We start from the raw sequence: 20,920 nt of genomic DNA on the forward strand, positions 1-20,920 counted from the left end.
ACCACGTTGTGGTCACCTGCTCCCACTCAATATTTTTCCGTTTGTCTCTCCACTGCTGTGTCCTCCAGAGAGGACAGCAGACCGGCTCTCCACCTCACCAATAACGGCAGCAGCATCACCTCAATCCTCCACAGCAGCAGATCCACCGCCTGCATGCGGCGCGTCTCACCTGCCGGCCGACACTTGTGTTCTGCCTGCAGCGAGACGCTGATCGTCTTGAAAAGGAAAAGCTGCGTTGTCCTCTGCTGAATGTGCGATTAAATTGTAAATGCCATGATCATGCACACTTTTGCTCGTTTGGCTGATCAAGAAGTGTTTTTCTATCGTTTTCGTTCGTTTCTTTATGTTTGGAATGAGATTTAAAATGTTACTTTTTTTTATTTGAGTGCTTCAGCAGCAACCCGCCCGAATGTCATTAAAATCTTAATTTTTCGACACTTCATCCGCCCGATCCGCTGTTATCTACAGGCTCATTTGGGTATATTAGACGGTGTGCTGCACCGTCTAATATACCCAAATTTCATTCATGAGTTCATTTGCATACCCATATATGGTGCCAAGGGGTGGAGTTGGGGCGGGATTGTGGGTGTGATCGGCCACCGTCACGTTCTCCGCAGGATTTGAAACCGTGACTTGGAAATTGCCAACAGCTGTGCGGCGGACTTTTTTTTGGCTCCTGAATTTTTTTTGCGGACAGAAGTTTGTGTTGCGTTTCCACGCACAATTATTGTCAGATTTTTCCGCAGAGTTTCATAGGTGAGGCCCCAGGACAATAAACAGGGTGTTCTCCAACAATCCAGCTAAGGTCTTGTGCTGTGGAATGTTTAGACAGGATCGGTCTTGGTCGGCACACAATGAACATACAAGACACTGATATGCTAGAGTAAAAGCGTCAGTTTATTCCCTGCAACACAGCGTATCACAATCACACAGTAATATTAAGCATAACAACACATTGTTATAGTTCCTTACCGCGACGCACGATCCGGGGACCCAACAGACCAGGCAGGAAACTCTTTACTGCATCAGTCCGAGTGAGTGTACATCTCCACGGAAGACTCCAACTAGACCACGAGCGCGCACCGTCTTTTATCCTGTCAGACCCTCCCCGTGGTGTCATCTCGAGATTGGCCAGATCTCACATGAACCAGGGAGGATGACCAGGCAAAAGAGTTCTCACACGCCTTTTTCTCCACCTGTCCCTACTCCCATACCTTGTTATGAGAACCAGACATAACAACCTGCGGGAAGAAAGAGTTCCCCCACATTTCGAACATGTTAGTGTAACTCTTACCGATAACGATATGAGAACATGTCACCCTGACCCTGCTTCCCGGACCACAGCATAAAAACATGTTTATTCCAAAGCATAGGCGGACGTGTAAAACCGCACGAACACAGAAGATACATGCAGACCTGGAGGGGGCTGAGGACTTTCATCAGGTTATGATAACTCCAGCTGAAAAGCAGCACTGTCACCACAGGTCTACTCTAAGTGGCAGGGTAGTAAGACCACAACAGACCCACCCAGGGCTGAGACTGAGCAATACTGGAAGAGTATCTGGGAGAAAGATGTGTCACACAACACCAATACTCAATGGCTGGCAGGCTGGCAGGCTTGCAGGCGGAGCACAGCAACCTCCCAGAACAAGAGCTAGTAGTAATTACAACAGCAGATGTACAGGCAAGAGTGTCCAAATGAATAGCTGGACAGCTCCAGGGCCCGACAAGATTCACACCTACTGGCTCAAGAAGCTAACTGCACTCCATGAATGCCTTGCAGCACAAATGAACCAGCTGCTAATATCAGGGACCCCCCCAAAGCAGCTAACCCAAGGTCGAACAGTCGTCATCACAAAGGACACCCAGAGTGGAACAATACCATCAAACCACCGGACGAAAACCTGCCTCAGCACCACATGGAAACTCCTATCAGGAATCATAGTGGCCAGGATAAGTAGGCACATGGATCAGTACATGAGTAAAGCACAGAAAGGGATGGCAATAACACCAGCTACTGGTTGACAGGACAATCGCCCAAGACTGCAAGTCCCGCAGGACCAACCTGTGCACTGCCTGGATTGATTACAAGAAAGCCTATAACTCAATACCACACGTGGATACTTTTGCTTGAAACTGTACAATATCAGCAGGATACTAAGGACTTTCATTCTGAACTCAATGGGGCTGTGGAAGACAAGTCTAGAGGCCAACTCAAAGCCAGTGGCACAGGTGAGCATCAAATGTGGCATATACCAAGGCGATGCCCTGTCCCCCCTGCTGTTCTGCATAGGCCTGAACTCCCTCAGCCAGATCATGACCAAGAGCAGCTTTGGATACCGGTTCAAGAGCGGAACAACTGTCAGCCACCTTCTCGACATGGATGACATCAAACTGTATGCCAAGAATGAGCATGACATCGACTCCCTGATTCACCTCACCAGGATATACAGCAATGACATCAGGATGTCATTCGGACTGGATAAGTGTGGACGAATGGTATCTGGAAGAGGGAAGGTGATCACAACTGAAGGAGTTGAATTGCCTGAAGGGAACATAACAGATGTGCAGGACAGCTACAAGTACCTGGGGATCCCACAGGTAAATGGTAACCATGAGGAGGCAGCTCGAAAGTCAGCCACAGCCAAATACCTACAGAGAGTAAGACAGGTCCTGAAGAGTCAGCTGAATGGCAAAAATAAGATCCAGGCCATAAACAACTATGCCCTACCAGTAATCAGATACTCTGCTTGCATAATATCCTGGCCACTGGAAGAAAGGCAAGCCACTGATATCAACATGAGAAAGCTCCTTACAATCCACGGAGGGTTCCACCCTAAGTCCAGCATACTGAGGCTGTACACCAAGAGAAAGGAGGGAGGCCGAGACTAGTGAGTGTCAGAGCCACTATCCAGGAGGAAACCAAGAGCCTCCATGAGTATACCAAGAAGATGGCCCCCAGTGATGATCTGCTAAGTGAATGCCTCAGACATCAAAAGCCCAGTAAGGAGGAGCCAGAACAGCTATCATGGGCAGACAAAGCCCTGCATGGCATGGACCACCGACACATTGAAGAAGTGGCTGACATTGAGAAAACATACCAGTGGCTGGAAAAGGCCGGACTGAAGGACAGCACAGAGGCCCTAATCATGGCTGCACAAGAACAGGCCCTTAACACAAGATCAATAGAGGCCGGGATCTACCACACCACACAAGACCCCAGGTGCAGACTGTGCAAAGAAGCCCCAGAGACAGTTCAGACCATCACAGCAGGGTGTAAGATGCTGGCAGGCAAGGCATACATGGAACGGCACAACCAGGTAGCGGGCATCGTGTACAGGAACATATGTACGAGTATGGACTGGAGGTCCCAGGGTCCAGATGGGAGACACCTCCAAAGGTGGTCGAGAACAATCAAGCCAAGATCCTGTGGGACTTCCAGATCCAGACTGACCAGCAGGTGATGGTCAATCAACCTGACATAGTGGTGGTGGATAAACAGCAGAAGACAGCTGTGGCGATAGATGTAGCAATCCCAAGTGATGGCAACATCAGGAAAAAGGAGCACGAGAAGGTGGAGAAGTACCAAGGGTTGAGGAAAGAGACAGAGAGAGTGTGGGGCATGAAGACAACAGTGATACCAGTAGTGATTGGGACACTGGGAGCAGTAACCCCCAAGCTGGGAGGATGGCTCCAGCAGATACCAGGAACAACATCTGAGAGCTCTGTTCAAAAGAGCGCAATCCTAGGAATAGCTAAGATCCTGCAGAACCCTCAAGCTCCCAGGCCTCTGGTAGAGGACCCGAGCTTGAAGGAGACAGACACAATACCGCCGGATGGCGAGAACACAGTTTTGTTTTGTTTTTTAATTTACTTATTGTTTTTTTTTTAAAAGCCCCAAATTATTTAGTCGGGCTTAAATATTTCTAGGTTGAAAGGGAGGTATTTTATCCGGTTATGACACTTGGGGGAGCAGGGTCTGTCATGGGATAAAATACCTCCCTTTCAACCTAGAAATCTGAAATTTTAGTAAGTTGTTCTGTCTTCTGATGAGATTTGCAGCATGTGTTCACACCTCTGTCAAAAAGTCATACGTAGCGTTTGGAAGCCCCACCTCCTTCCTGAAGCTAGTTCCTGTTTGGGAGAAGCTTATGGAATAATTCCTCCAGATTGTGATTTTATAGTTTCCAGAGGCATCACAGTTTAAGTTTCAGGTCTGTATCTGCTGTAGAGGTCAAATGAGAGAAAAAGAGCAACAGAGGTCAGAGGGCACAGCAGGCTTCATGTCTCAAATGGTAAATTGACCTTTTGGGGCTCATCTCAAGGACTGTGTGACACTATTCTTCTTTCAAGCCTCAGCGCACAAAGAAAAAAAGAGAGGCTTTGTGTTATGGAAGATTGTATTAAGACCACAATGCAGGAGGTTCATATAGGGACAAACATACAACAGCACACACGTACACACACATACAGACATGTACACACACGTACGCACATGTACATACTGTGTCGTTGCGGACGTTATGGCTGATTACACATTTCTCGTATCAATGACGTTGCAGACGTAGATGTGTCTCAGCATGTTTGACACTCAAAATGGTGAAACTAAAAAAAGCAGGAAAACAATACAATTAAAACATGGATTTGAGACCGTAATATAGCCTAATACAATGCACTAACATGTAAAAAATTCATTTCATTCATTCATTCATTCAGGTTATTTATTTTGAGCAGAATTTCATTCAAAGTGCTCAGCAGTAACAAAAAGTCAGTACAATCCAATACATCACAATACAATAATAATAAACACATTTATATTGGATCGAAAGGGATGAAGTAAAGCTGACTATCTCCCACCCCTCCTATATACACACACACACATATATATATATATATATATATGTTGAAATTGACTGAGGTCAGCCGTCCCTCGGGGCCCCCTTCAGCTCGGGGCCCGAGCCAGTTGCGGCGCCTCTGGCTGGAGAGAAGCAGCTGCTGCTCATTCCGCCTCGGATTTAAACAAACAAACAAAAATTCTGGGCAGTGTGGTGGTGGTACAGGATTTCACCCTAAAAGGGCCCGTGGGTTTTCATAACCCACCAGCCCGACGTAAATGACGCCTCTGCTGTGGATCCTCTGTTAATCAGTTCATCAGATTTTAATTAGTTGAGTGTAACTACACTTTTGGTTTGCAGTTGTACAGTTACTGTTCTCATATTGTTTCAACACATCATTTGACAGGTATTCTCAATTTAATTCATCTGGGAAAAGAAAGAAAACAAACAAAAATAAAATTAAAGATGAATCTGAATGTTTGTGCCATTATTAGTTAAATTTTTGCTGATATCGTGATAATATCGTTATCGTGATATTTTTTGCCCATGATAATCGTGAAGAGAAAATTTGATATCGTGACAGCCCATACATATATATATATATATATATATATATATATATATATATATATATATATATATATATATATATATATATATATATATATATATATATGTGAACACTGTACAAATGGCCGAGACGTTATCTTGCCGACCCTGCATTTCAGGCGATTAACTTAGTACAAAATCAAAGTCAGTCAAGTTTAACCTTAGCTGCTAGAGAACATTACAAAGATTAAATAAACATGTTTTAAATGTAACTAAAATACTGACCGGCGATGCAACCTCAAAATATAAAGACATTACGATCTTGGAGACGGCACAAATGGAGAGCTGTCATCGTCTGCTTCCCGAGCTGTTGACTCGTCACTTCCGCTACATAAAGCTCTTTTCAAAATAAAATGCACACCACATATAAGTAACAGGATTGTCCACTAGGGGACACCAAAAACACATGAAATATTGTTAAAACAAAAAGGGAAAACATTTTACATTTCATTAACATTTTTAACTCCATTCTTAAAGAAAAAATCCAGTCCGTGACACACATCAACCCCTTCCGGGTCAGGGGTCAGAGTCCTTAACAACCGCGACTGGTTGCTAAGGACGCAGCAGACCGACAGCTCAGCAGAGGAAGCCGTCGGAAGGAACGCAGAAACGAAAAAACTGCCTATCACACCCATAAACCGAGTGGAAACTATGAAAATAAAGAGTATTTTTGTCTCTAGAGAAGCTTTGTGTAAATTATAATACAGAGATTTCTCCATTCTATAGATTTATGTTTGTAGTTTTGCTTTTATGGTTCATATTGTGGATTCTGATCTGTTTCAGAAACTATTTCAGAGATTTTGTTCTGTTCTGAAAATCAAACTGAAGTCATTCAATGCAGAGAATTATATTTGTGGTTAAGTGTAATTATTAAGGGAAAGTCACTCCAGGAAAAAAACAAACAACCCTCCAAAAAACCCTCCATCAGTGTGTGGTGTCCGTGACATTATTTACATGGCCACTAGGGGGCGCTTGATTGAGTGGTCGTTTTCTAGGGGAAGACCGTTTTGTATTTCGCTGTACATTTGTCTTTTCTTTAATTTTTCAAGATGGTGGTTTTTGGTCATTTCCAGTGATTTGAGAAGATTTCTCCAATTGCTGTGACAGAATAAATACAACCAAACCATCAGTTGGAGCGTGGCTTTCTCTGGTCCAAATGAAAAACTTTGGGAATAATTATACAGTTGGACACGGATCAGTTGTCAGTCAAATATTCCTCTCAGAGCAGTCTTTGAAAAACCAGGACTTGTTCCCATGTCAGATGGATGTATTGTTCCATAGAGTCACATTCAGTGAGGTGAAAAGTTCTGAGTGAAAAACATTTTCCAGTACGGCAGCATTTCAAACTCTGTTAACGCCATGGACATCTACTGATGATACAATCTGTGGAGAGGAGGAAGAGGAGGAGGATGAAGAGGATCTTCAGAGCACACAGCATCCTCTCTGCTCTCGGTCACTCCTCCACCTGCAGAGAGAAGAGAGGTGATGATCAGAGTGTGTGAAGCAGTGAGGACTTCAGTCCTGTTCAGAGCAGCAGTCAGCAGCTCAGAGCTCATGAAGGACCACCACTGTCAGACCAACACAACAAGCCTGTGGCTCCTCTGATTGGCTGACTGTGTGTCCTCTGCTGTCCAATCCTGAAGCTGCTCAGCGTTCTCCTCTCACAGCCTCACTGAGAGTCAAACACTGGATCTTTGTTCTCACACTGACTGTGTTTAGTCCAAACCTGCTGAAAGCAGCATGGACTCACTCCAACCATCTACTGACCTCAGAGTCTGCAGGCTGCAGTCTGGACTCTGATGGAGAGCAACCAGCTGCTGCACATCTGGAGACCGCAGATGGTTGGAACGCAGGTCGAGTTCCTCCAAGTGGGAGGGGTTGGACTCCAGAGCTGAGGCCAGAGAAGAACAGCTGATCTTTGACAACTTGCAGCTCTCCAACCTGAATAAAGAGAGAAAGCAGCAGAATCACTGAGGAGGAACCAATCAGATGTATTGATGGAGAAATGAGCAGCTCCACATTACTGAGTCCTGATCAATGAGCTGTTCTGTTGTTGTGGATCTTCATCACACACAACATTCACACTCCTCCTCATGTCCACACACACAGCAGTCAGCTGCTGCTGAGCTCAGTCCACTCTCTCACTGCAGGATCAGAGTCTCAGATCAGCTGCTGACAAACATTTCTCCTTCTACAACAGGAACAGACAGTCAACTGACCTCAGAGCAGTGCTTAATTTGTAAATCATAAGGTAGCGGAACACATGGTGCACATGACAGCGTGGGAATATCAAGACAGATACAGGTCCCAGAACGCATACAAAAAACAGTGCTGAAAAAAAACCAAAAAAAAAAACAACAACAGCTGAAAACAACATACAAATGCCCACGTACCATGCTGTGGGACTTACAAGCCTAAATTTCAAATAGAAACCATGGTATAAATGTTCTGATAATTATATTATTATAGGGTGGGTAGGGGGGTTGAGGGGGGCCAACTTCATTTGGCATCGAGCCAATTTTTGTTTGGGTTTTTTTGCAACTGTCAGCTACAGCTCCCTTAGTCCTGAGAGCTACAGGATGGTCACTGAACAACCAGATGAAGATAAAACAATAACAGAACAGTAAACAGCCAGCTAAACCCATAAACTAAACCTACCAGAACAGTGTTTCCCTCGTTCTCTCCAAGCCGCAGCGAAGCCGCTCAGATCCTTCCTCTCAGAACTGAACTGTCCTCAATCACAACTTTTACCGTTCTGTCTGAGACGCTCAGCGTTTAAATCTTCTTTCCACATCTCAGAAGTTGAGACTGTGTCCCGTACACTGATGTTGGAGCACGAAGGAATCGTTCAAAGCCAGCTCGTTCGTCGGTGGCTAACAGCTAAGCTAACAGCTGCAGCAGGAGCTGCCAGAGCTTACAATGGATCACACAAATCTTCCATTGTTATCATTTCAAATCTGGCACAGCGGCCGAAGTACAGACAGTGTGCTTACCATATTTAACTGTCCAAAACAGCCCAACATGTCCAGGTTCTCCTCCCCCTCCCTGTTTCGGCTTGGTGTCATTTGCTGGTGTTATCGGACTCGTTTTGAGTCATCGTTCCCCTTCCTTCTTTTTTAAAATGACAGTAAATTTAACTGTCTTTTAGACATGTTTCATTCGCCCTTTGCTTACTCTCTTCATGGATAATCTCAGATGCAACAACTTTCTGTCAGAGTTGGGGTTTGATTCAGAGCATCAGCAGATCTGCGGCTCTTTTAAATGACTTATTTTTTTACTTTTAGTTGTATTAAACAACGTGAAATGAGTGACATTTGTTCTGTGAATTCATATGTTTATATATATATATATAACTTTATGCAATTAACGCGATTTTTTTTCTTCCTGTGACGAGGTACCGGATCCGCCCATAGAGGTCCCGGAACACAGACAGATCAAAATCAAGAGGTGCAGGATCCGGCACAAATTAACCCCTGCCTCAGAGTCTGCAGACCACAGAGTGGACTCTGCAGAAAACCACACAGCTGAGAAACTCCTGAATCCTGCAGAGGGTTACTGCTCAGGACCAGACGTTCCAGATGTTTCAGGAGGGAGGGGTTGGACTTCAGAGCTGAGGCCAGAGAAGAACAGCTGATCGCTGACAACCTGCAGCCCATCAAGCTGAATAAAGAGAGAAAGAAGTAAGATTAGAGGACAAAGTCTGATGTTGAAGTGATTGACTACGTTTCCATGCAGTCAGTAACCCTTTCAAAACTGGAATATTATCAATAACTTGGTTACACTCAGTCGTGTAAACATCACCAAAATCCTGAATTTGCTCATATTCTGGTTTTAAAAACCTGAATTAGACTCCTGGGTTCCTCCTTTTCCAACCTGAATATCTGGTCACATCAACACGTATCAGAATCTCACCTTTGAAAGGAACATTCATTTGTGTTCTGCACATGTTCTGAGCAGCGTCTGGCGCCAGACCAACCGGAAACACAAACGCAGAGGTAAACAAACACGGTGAAGGTCAGAAGCAGACACAGACGCAGCACCACACTTCTGGAGCCAGGAGGAAACAAATGTCTTCATTAAACGGTGGCGTGGATGTGTACAGCACAGCTCCGGCTCCATTCACACTTTCTTCTTCACATTCTCTCTTTAATGAAGACCATGAGGAACAGGAGTGTTCAGTACTGCTGCTGGGTCAGAACCAGCACCAAAGCACAAACAAAGGCCACTGCTATCGGCCTGGACTGTTCCTGATCCACCGTGCTGCTGCTGCTGCTGTGTTTGGATTTTCAGGACATTCTCTGTGCGTCGCGGTTTAGATGGGGATATTCCAACTGATCACAATCACCATGCAGCTGAAGCCAGCAGGAGGAGAAGAGCTCTCATCAACAGAGCTCAGTCCACTCCCTCTCACCACTGATATAGAGAGACAGAAACTTTATTTCCCTTCTTCACTAAAATCAGAAGTTTGTCTTGGACGTGGCTTCATGACAGATAAGAACACTCATTCAAACATTCAAACACAACAACAGACGGAGCTGGCGCACGTCAGCTGAGTTTGTTTCTGTGTTCCGGCTTTTGTTTTAACTTCCACCAGAAGTCGTGCTGCTCAGGGCCGTTTAAAAATGGCGCCCCCTGCTGTCAGTTTGGAGCTGCTCCCTGGATCAGCACACGCTATGAACGGCTCCGGCCTGCTTCTCCTTGTCACTGCTTTGGAAGCTTGGCAGATGTTTCATATGACGTTGCTCTGTGTTTCCAGCAGGCAGCATCAGAAATGAACGTCAGGTCTCAGCCGTGATCAGAAGTCTGGCCCCCGTCCAGCTGGTCTGTTGGGTCAGGGGACGCTACAGCAGGGAAGAACAGGGCTGCTGGTTGAGTGCTGTTTAAAGCACTTACTGAAGAGGAGATGAATGATTGATATTTATTCAGTTCTACATAGTAACTCACATATTGTGGCTTTTTATTAGTTTAGAACTGTCTTTAACTAAAAAAACCTGTTTTTATTTTAATGTTTTCAAGTCTGAAAACTTAGTTTTAACCTCTTCCACACAGAACTCAAATCCTTCAACATTTGCTTCTGAATATCTTCTGACTTTGGTTGTAAATGTGAGCTGAAATGAGTTAGAAATGAGTGAATCCTCTTTAGATGAGACTGATCAGACTGTTCCCTGGTGTCTATTTCTTCTTTTTCAGAAGGTTGGAGCTCTGAGGAAGTGAAAGAAGAACTGGGCTTCTTCTCCTCCCTGATTTGATCTTTGATCTTTTGGAGAGCTGAATTGATGTGAAGACCAAACAGAAGCAGAGTCCAGTGGAGGACATGTCAACAGCCAAGGTTACTGGACAGAAAGCCAACGAGTCCAGAGTCTGCAGAGCTGCTGAGAGTCTGGAGCTCCAGCTGGGAGATCGGTGACAGCTTGATCCAGGAGAGATCAACCTGCTCTGAAAGCTGAAGGTCAACATGGAGCGTGTCAGAGGTTCACAGTCCATGATCCACTGCGGTACCTTTCTCCTTCTAGCAAGCTTTGAAATGTGGAGCTGCACACGGCTCTGCCACCGTCACAGGACTAAAGACCAGAGAAGAAGCTCCGTTTCTCCTGGAGATCCTCAGAGTGGATCACTCTCAGATCAGCCTGATGTCTGACCTTTAGTGTCAACACTACTTTACTGAAACACACTCAAACATGGAGTCTGACCTCAGAGTCTGCAGACCACAGAGTGGACTCTGCAGAAAACCACACAGCTGCTCAACTGCTGAATCCTGCAGACGGTTCCAGCTCAGGTCCAGATGTTCCAGATGTTTCTGGAGGGAGGGGTTGGACTTCAGAGCTGAGGCCAGAGAAGAACAGCTGATCTCTGACATTATGCAGTCAATCAACCTGAATAAAGAGAGAAAGAAGCAGAATCAATGAGGAGGAACCAATCAGATGTATTGATGGAGACATGAGTAGTTCCACATTACTGAGTCCTGATCAATGAGCTGTTCTGTTGTTGTGAATCTACAATTCTGCAATTTTTATTTAGCAGACGCTTTTATCCAAAGTGACGTACAATGGAGGCAGTTCAGGGTTCAGTGTCTTGCCCGAGGACACTTTGACATGCAGATTGTGGGACACAGGAATCAAATTCACAACCACCCGATTGTGGGACGACTGCTCTCCCCACTGAACCACAGCCACCCCATATCTTCATCACATCTTCATCACACACATCATTCACACTCCTCCTCATGTCCACACACAGCAGTCAGCTGCTGCTGAGCTCAGTCCACTCTCTCACTGCAGGATCAGAGTCTCAGATCAGCTGCTGACAAACATTTCTCCTTCTACAACAGGAACAGACAGTCAACTGACCCCAGAGTCTGCAGAACACAGAGTGGACTCTGCAGAAAACCACACAGCTGAGAAACTCCTGAATCCTGCAGACGGTTCCAGCTCAGGTCCAGATGTTTCAGATGTTTCTGGAGGGAGGGGTTGGACTTCAGAGCTGAGGCCAGAGAAAAACAGCTGATCTCGGAGAAAATGCATCTCCCCAACCTGAATAAAGAGAAAAAGAAGTGAGATTAGAGGACAGAGTTTGATGTTGAAGTGACTGAGAGCTGAAGACGGTTCCGACTGGAAGACTTTAGAAATGTAAAGTCCAAACAGCTGAAGCCTCCAGGAGGAGAAGAGCTCTCATCAACATGCTGCAGAGCTCAGTTCACTCTCTGTCCAAACAACATCTGGAATCCTCCTAAACTCCTCTCAGTCCTTTGACCCCAACAGATTCTACCTTCAGACAGTGAACTCACCTCAGAGTCTCCAGTTTACAGTTTGGACTCTTCAGTCCAGCACTCAGAATCTTCGCTGATGAATACTTCAGGTTGTTGTAACTCAGGTCCAGATGCTTCAGATGGGAGGGGTCAGAGCTCAGAGCTGAGGAGATCACTTCACAGTGAGGATCAGAGAGTCCACAGCCAGAAAGACTGTAATGAGACCCAGAGAGGACAGGACGTTATGAGAGAGGACACTTTGTTGGACTGTTGGACATCAGACCTGCTCTCCTGTAGAAACTCCACAACCTGCCCCGCTGCACTGAGCTGCAGGTCTTTAGTCCTGTTCCTGCTGAGTCTGACAGGAATTATTTCATCAGATGGAAACAGTCTCAAGAAGATCAAGAGAAGATCTGCTGCTTTATTTTCACTTTCATTTTCACTTTTCATTATTCCCCCCGTGCAATGACAATGAAGGATTTTCAATTCTATTGTATTCTAGTGTATTCTATTCTTTGAGGGCTGATGAGATGAATTTAAAAAACTGGAATATATTTGAATTTTCCAGACAAGAACAGACTGAATGTGAATTAGAACATGAAGGAAGGCTGACAGCCTCAGTCTGAACAGATCCTGAGAACTGAGCCGACCTCTGGAGGGGATTGTTTACATTTAGTAACAGCAGTAAATTTAGAGAATAATGGGACGAGTGGACTGATGGGTTCTTCATGACAGATCATTGAGGAACATCTCCACAGAGGAACTACAGGGACTACTTTCTACAATCATCACTGAGACATTGATCATGAAGACATGTGGACTCACTCAGCCTTCCTGCAGTTCTTCACAGCTGGGATCAGTCTCCGTCGTCCCTCCTCTGATGTCTTGTAGTTCTCCAGGTCCAACTCCTCCAGGACCTGGTCTGACATCTGCAGCATGTAGGCCAGAGCTGAGCAGTGGATCTCAGAGAGTCTCTTCTCTGATCTGTTCTCTGACTTCAGGAACTCTTGGATCTCCTGATGGACTGAGAGGTCCTTCATCTCCGTCAGACAGTGGAAGATGTTGATGCTTCTGTCAGGAGACATTTTATGACTGTTGATCTCCTTCAAGTTCTTGATGACTCTCTTGATGGTTCTTGGTCTGATCTTTGTCTGACCCAGCAGAGCTTTTAAGAGTCTCTGGTTGGATTCCAGAGAGAGGCCATGAAGGAAGCGGATAAACAGGTCCAGGTGGCCATTTGGACTGCTGAGGGATATCTGAAGGTAGACCATCAGGAAAACATCAAGAGATGGGGCAGCAGGTACAAGTAAACTTGCAGTGATGGGATAGAGGACGTCTCTCCAATTGTTGGTGAAACGGTGGAACATGAAGACTGCAGCCAGAAACTCCTGAACACTCAGATGGACGAAGCTGTAGACGGCTTTCTGGAAGATCACAGACTCTCTCTTGAAGATCTGAGAACAGATTCCAGAGAACAGCGAGGCCTCAGTCACATCCAGACCATACTGCTCCAGGTCTTCTTGGTAGAACAGGATGTTTCCTTTGACCAGATGTTCCAAGGCCATCCTGCCCAGCTTCAGAAGAAGCTCCCTGTCAGCCTCTGTCAGCTCCTGTGGACCCGTCTCAGGTCCTTCATGGTACTTGAGCTTCTTCCTGTGAGTCTGGACCAGCACAAAGTGGGAGTACATGTCAGTCAGGGTCTGGGGCAGCTCTCCTCTCTGCTCGCTGCTCAACATGTGCTCCAGAACTGTAGCAGTGATCCAGCAGAAGACTGGGATTCCACACATGATGTGGAGGCTCCTGGAGGTCTGGATGTGGGAGATGATTCTGCTGCTCAGCTCCTCATCACTCAGCCTCCTCCTGAAGTACTCCTCCTTCTGGGCGTCAGTGAAGCCTCGCACTTCTGTCAGTCTGTCCACACATGTTGGAGGGATCTGATGGGCCGCCGCCGGTCGGGAAGTGATCCAGACCCGAGCCGAGGGCAGCAGATCCCCCTGGATGAGGTTAGTGAGCAGCTCGCCGACTGAAGACTGCTGGGAGACGTCAAGCAGCCGCCGGCTGCTGCTGAAGTCCAGAGAAAATCTGCTTTCATCCAGACCGTCCAAGATGAAGAGCAGCTTGCAGACAGCCAGCTCCTCTGCCGTCAGCTTCTGGAGCGTGGGATGGAAAACAGCCAGCAGCGAGAGGAGGCTGTACGGCTGCTCTCCCAGCAGGTTCAGCTCCCTGAAGGAGAGCACCACCAGCACCTCGACATCCTGGTTCTCCAGGCCCTCGGCCCAGTCCAGACTGAACTTGCGCACCGAGAAGGTTTTTCCACTGCCGGCCACGCCACTGGTCAGAACCACTCGGATGTGTCTGAGCTGCTGGGCCGAGGCTTTGAAGATGTCCTGAACCCTGATGGCAGAGTGATGGAGGCTCTCCTTCCTGGAAGCTGTCTCCAGCTGCTGCAGCTCAGGTTCCCTCTGAAGCTCCTCACTGAGTCCCTCTGTGATGTGGAGCTCAGTGTAGATCCTGTTGAGGAGGCTTCCTCCTCCTGCTTCATCACTTCCTTCAGTCACATGTTCACATCTCCTCCTCAGACTCTTCTTATGTTCTTCTAGAAGCTGCTGCAGACCCACACCTGCTCAGAGACAACAACAACAGTCACACTGCACACAAACAACAAGCTTTCATGTCTCTACAACACAACAACAAGTCCCAGTTCCTCAGCAGACACATGTCCACTCTTACTTCTGGATCTTTCTGGCTGCTCCTCACAGACATCAGTCCTCTTCTCTCTGTGGACACCAAGCAACATTTACTCTGAGCAACACAACACACAGCAGAGGCACAAAGATCTTCAACTCTCACACTGCTTCAAAATACTGGAGCTGAATCTGAAAGTGAGCTCAACATCTCTCACTCTGCTTTGGAGGAAATGACAGAAAAAAAACACTTTCTTACTTTGCGTCTAAAGGTCCAGGGTCAACACTGAAGTTTAGTGGAAGACCTTTGGACCAGTCACTGTTCAGAGACAACCTGCTGGAACCTGAAGACTCTGCTGTGTGTCTGAGGTGCTGATGCCTACACACACACACACACACACACACACACACACACACAGAGTTTGGTAAGCACAGCTCATGCTAATGTGGATCAATAACTGTCTTTGCTTCATGTCTGTGCTGCAGCAACACAACATCCACCTCCATCACCACCATCAGGTCAGTCACAGTGAATCAATCAGGAAAATGTTCTCTTCAACCTATCTGGTGGTTCGGTCAGTCTACTTTGTCGGTTTTCCCACTTTTAGATTAAATTCAGGAGCATCTCCATTCTTACTGGATCAAAATCTATCATCACACATTGAAATGTTTCAACTGTATCAGAGACAATTTCCTGCCAAAACACAGTCGATACACACTGGAATGGATGAAATGAAACAGAAACACTTTCTTACTTTGCGTCTAAAGGTCCAGGGTCAACACTGAAGTTTAGTGGAAGACCTTTGGACCAGTCACTGTTCAGAGACAACCTGCTGGAACCTGAAGACTCTGCTGTGTGTCTGAGGTGCTGATGCCTACACACACACACACACACACACACACACACACACACACACACACACACACACACACACACACACACACACACACACACACACACACACACACACACACACACACACACACACACACACACACACACACACACACACACACACACACACACACACACACACACACACACACACACACACACGGAGAGAGAGAGAGTTTGGTAAGCACAGTTCATGCTAATGTGGATCAATAACCGTCTTTGCTTCATGTCTGTGCTGCAGCAATACAACATCCACCTCCATCACCATCAGGTCAGTCACAGTGAATCAATCAGGAAAATGTTCTCTTCAACCTATCTGGTGGTTTGGTCAGTCTACTTTGTCGGTTTTCCCACTTTTAGTTTAAATTCAGGAGCATCTCTCTTAGCATAGCGATGCGCAGCAGCATAGGCACAAAAATGATTCCTTAAAATTGTCAGCGCCGCTCGGCAATCATCGGGTGCTTCCCGCATCACCAGAGACAGGCTTTTGTCATCGAGGAACTGGATGAGCTCCGCATAGGCCTCCTCGTTCTTTGCCACTTCAGCTTCATCCGCCGCATCTGCGGGCACTGTCAGGATGGTTTCTTTTAAACCTTGTAGGCGAAGATGCCCCAAAAATTTTGTCTCCCATAACTCATAGTTATTTTCATCGCCATCAAAAACCAAGCGAGACCAGCGGCTTGCACTCAGCTCTGCTTTCCTTCTTGCCGTCATTGTGCTGTGGCCACAGGTGTAGCTCCTTCGAGAGATTGCGCGCACCTTGGATCAATTAAGTGCTGCATTAAGAGTCTTTTCCAGGTTACAGCTTGGCTGGGCCCATAACCTCTTAGCATAGCAATGTGCAGCAGCATAGGCACAAAAATGATGCACACATTACAAGACGGAAGAAAATAATATTTGGAGACGAGACAGCGCCTCACTTTACGCAGCCAGCAGTGGACTGCCCTCAGTTTTTCCTGAGGCATTTTATTGAAGGCAAATGAAAGTGACGACACCCACTCACAGGTGGCATAAATTAAGTAAATTGCCCAAACACATTTGAAAAAAAAAATATAACAATGTGAGAGCATATCTTAACAATCTCCATTCTTACTGGATCAAAATCTATCATCACACGTTGAAATGTTTCAACTGTATCAGAGACAATTTCCTGTCAAAACACAGTCGATACACACTGGAATGGATTAAATGAAACAGAAACACTTTCTTACTTTGTGTCTGAAGGTCCAGGTTCAACACTTAAGGCTGGGGGACGACCTTTGGACCGATTACTCTTCAGAGACAACCTGAGAGTGAAATAAGAGGATTCAGAAACAGCTTTCATGGTTCAGTCAGTTCACTGGAAACACAGCATGACAGAGGTCAAAGGTAAATGGTCTACACTTATATAGCGCTTTTACACTGCATTGACACATTCACCCATTCACACACCAGTGGAGGCGGCTGCCATGCAAGGCATCCACTGGGGGCAGTTCGGGGTTCAGTGTCTTGCCCAAGCACACTTTGACATGCAGAGACAGGAATCGAACTAACAACCTCCCGATTGCAAGACGACTGCTCTCCCCACTGAACCACAGCCACCCCACACAGGTCACACCCACACAGCCCAATGAGGAGTTTGACAGCAGGTCCAAATGTTCTGTGGGCTCATTGACAGATCAGGGAGGTTCTAACAGTTTACACACATTCATCCAACATGTGAGACGTACATGTCCAACCTAGAGAGGAAGGTTCACACACACACACGCACACGCTCAGTCTTGTCTTCTATCCTTGTGGGGACCGTCCATTGACTCCCATTCATGTCTAGCCCCTAACCCTGACCCTTACCCTAACCCTAACCCACACCACAACAAAGCCTAACCCTAAAGAAATGTTTTTGCACTTTTACTTTTTTCAGTAACAACAACATGGTCAAGAAAACACTGTTTCTCCTACTTAGGACCGGAAAAAGGTCCCCACAAGGCACGTCGTTCCACGTTTTGCTATCCTTGTGGGGACATTTGGCCCCGACAAGGATAGAAATACAAGAACACACACACACACACACACACACACACACACACACACACACACACACACACACAAACAGTGGAAGAGTCAGTTTCCTCTGTGGAGGCAGGAACAAACACTGAGAGACAGACTGAAGAGAAGAGAGACTCCACAGGAGCAGCTGACGTCTCTTACCTGTCCACACCTGATCTGTCCTCCTCTTCATCCACACCAGACATCTTCAGTCAGAGAGGAAGCAGCAACACACACACACACACACACACACACGAACATGATATTTCTTCAAATCAATATTCAGATCAATAATCACCATTCAGAGGAACAGAACATCACATCAACCCCCCCCTTGCCTGGACCTCCCTCTGCCCCCTGGCCCCCGGTGTGACTGTCCTCAGTGGCCCCCAGCCACATGGCCCCACCAGCACGGGGACCGGCCCACGTCCCAGAAGGCCCAAGGGCTCTGTGGCGTTGTGGGCGACGCACCACACCCGTCAAAAAACACGGACCGAGGAGTCCAACGCACACGAGTCAGAGGGCGAAGGTGAAACCCCGCGCTGCCATGACAGTGAGGGCGGGGCTGTGGGGGAACCCCAGGGCCCCCTGAGGCCCCCCACAGCCCCGGGGGCACCACCGGCCCGTCTCACCCGCCCCGTCAGGGAGGTGGAGCTTCAGCCAGTGTGACAGGACCGCAAAGCCCTCAGTGAAAAAGAGATTTCTGATCAAACACGAGTTCAAACAGTAAATGATCAATAACCAGAGTCAGTAGAAAAGAGCAGAGTCTGTCATGTATCAGAGCTGAAATCAGTCCACAGAGTGAATCCAGAGAGTGAAGGGTGAGCCGCTCTCACAGCCGAGGTCTTCCAGGTCCAGGAACAGCAGCAGTCTGGCTCCAGGTGAGAAACTCGGCTTTTTAGGAAACCTCCTTTCTGCTGAAGCTCCTCAGAGGGTTCACACTGCTGCCTAACTGGACACACTGACCTCTGACCCTCAGAGTCCAGCTGGAGAACTGGCCTTGGACCAGTTCACTGAGGGGGTTCTGCTGTCTGAGCATTTGCAGTGCGCACAGAGGGAAAGAGGGAAGCAGAGATGAAAACAATCATCTCTTCTCAGCCTTTTCCGGGGATTTCTCAGCTCCTGCAGTAATTCTCGTCTGTATTCAGGTTGTGGCTCATCTATAATGATTTCTCAGCTTCTAAAAGTTTGATTTAAGGCTTGTGTCCGGAGTTTCCGTTCGTTTCCAATGTATGTATCATTTTTTAACAGAGCATAAATGTGTCAGTCTGGCTTGATATTATAATATATTAGTAGCATAAAGCAATATAAAAATGTATTTATGAGCCCCGCCTTCGTCTCATAGACCCCCATGTTATCCGAAAAAGCGCCGGTCAGCTTCAGCCAATAGATTTCGAGCTTCTGCTTTGTCATGCTGTCAATCAACGTGTGGAGCAGCCAGAGAGCACGGTCGCTCGCCCAGCAGAGGAGAGTTAGCTACGCAGCAGCCGCCGCGCTTTCCTCGGATATATCCACTGTCTGCTGAACATCCACCGTAAACAGCTCAACATGGAGGATGCTGTAGGAGTCGGAGGCTCTCATTTTCACCCGATGGATAATGTGCGTGCACAATTAAAGGGGCGTGGCTTGGTCGCTCACGAAAGAAGAGGGAGGGCGGAACCTGAGACGTTGGATTAAAAAAAAACTCTCATTCTTTCAAAACTCCGAACATGAGCTTTAACAGATGAACCAGGATCTCAAAGAACACAGAATTGATCATTTGAAAGGAAATTTCCTCCCCCTTTTTTGAAAACATTTTATTTTTGAGGATTAAAAAAACTCTCAATCCGTCAAAACTCCGGACTCGAGCTTCAAGGGGGTAGGACGTTTGTTTAAGGGGGGTCTGCCGCCCCTCCCCCACTATCAAGACCAAGTTGAAGAACCCAACAGCACCGTGAGGACTGATCGTGTCATGGACAGAGATGTCACTCCAAATAAACCAACATTTCAAATTTCAAGTTAAAAAACTTTTGATCATGAACTGTTGACCGTTAAAAATACATTTAGGCTCAGTAAAAATCTAAGATATGCACAGTTTATTGGATATATCCATGCTATGTAGGCTTATGTGTATGTTTTTCTCTGCATCCCTCAGGACGTAAGGTCACAGATTTCACAGCAGGAGTCCCCGTCGCAGTAAATCACTTTTGTTTGTGTTTTAGTTTTAGTTTTACATCATCTTACTCCTTAAAAAAATAGAAATGTGTCTTCAGAGTTGTCCTTGTTGATCACCTCTTTTCAACTTTTTAAACTGCCTTATTTGAAATGTAGAGATGACAACATATGATTCCATTAACATATTAGCTGATACCAACACAGGTATATGATTTACTTAATTTCTTGAAATGACAGTCTGAGAAACCAAGTTATCAAGATAAGAAATATTTTGTTTGAAATAATCTTTAATTTTTTTTTTTAATTTTTCTTTTTATATATATATATATATATATATATATATATATATATATATATATACATGTATATATTATATATATTATACACACACACCTCTCTATTATAAAAAGCATTGTCCTGACAGTTCGGTGTCTGGTTTTTCAACTGTGGCCCAATAGGGGGCGCTAAAGCGCCGTCCTCAGGGTGCGGTCCAGTGCTGTCTCCAGTGCTGCAGACATATATAATTGACTCTATTTGATCAGAAAATGATCATTCTGTTTCAGGCTCTGCCACTGATATCTTCAGGTTCTGGACAAGAACAAACCAGAGACTGGAAACCACTGAGAGCAAAGAGACTAAAGAAAGAACCGAAGCCTTTAAATGACTTTTTTACTTTCACTTTCACCAGGAGTCTCAGTTCTCAGTGAGAAAATACAGATAAAGGAAACCAAGCAAGGCAACTCAGAGCAAATGTGGAAGATAAAGCATGAAATCAATCCATGGGTTCAGTTTTCAGCTTGAAATGACACTAAAAGCAGCTAAACATCAGGACACAGGGAGACAGTGAGACTCATTAAAACTCACATTTCTTCCTGTGGACCAGTCAGACGGAGCAGAGATCCTGGAGACACGGAGACTTGTGAAGTGAACTGCGCCACGATCTGGATGTGAGACCTTATCTCCACCAGAGGAG

At 46.1% G+C, this 20,920-nt stretch overlaps 1 protein-coding gene and 1 long non-coding RNA gene across 2 annotated transcripts; both read right to left on the minus strand.

Moving 5' to 3' along the window:
* Positions 1 to 5,427: 5,427 nt before the first annotated feature.
* Positions 5,428 to 14,801, minus strand: LOC115395956 (NLR family CARD domain-containing protein 3-like; the record flags this gene model as incomplete). The annotated part of the gene is made up of 5 exons (XM_030101667.1): positions 5,428 to 6,909; positions 7,212 to 7,385; positions 11,135 to 11,317; positions 12,229 to 12,402; positions 13,015 to 14,801. Coding segments are annotated over 5 exons (2,361 nt in total), but the record flags the coding sequence as incomplete, so codon positions are not given.
* Positions 14,802 to 14,909: 108 nt separating this feature from the next.
* On the minus strand, positions 14,910 to 20,906 carry LOC115395957 (uncharacterized). The gene is made up of 6 exons (XR_003932337.1): positions 20,812 to 20,906; positions 17,956 to 17,999; positions 16,980 to 17,054; positions 15,629 to 15,748; positions 15,133 to 15,252; positions 14,910 to 14,966 (listed from the first exon to the last, which is right to left on the minus strand). It is a non-coding gene; the product is annotated as an uncharacterized LOC115395957 (long non-coding RNA).
* Between the last annotated feature and the right edge of the window lie 14 nt (positions 20,907 to 20,920).

The sequence above is a fragment of the Salarias fasciatus genome, chromosome 10 (assembly GCF_902148845.1).
Source record: "Salarias fasciatus chromosome 10, fSalaFa1.1, whole genome shotgun sequence".
Classification (NCBI taxonomy): domain Eukaryota; kingdom Metazoa; phylum Chordata; class Actinopteri; order Blenniiformes; family Blenniidae; genus Salarias; species Salarias fasciatus.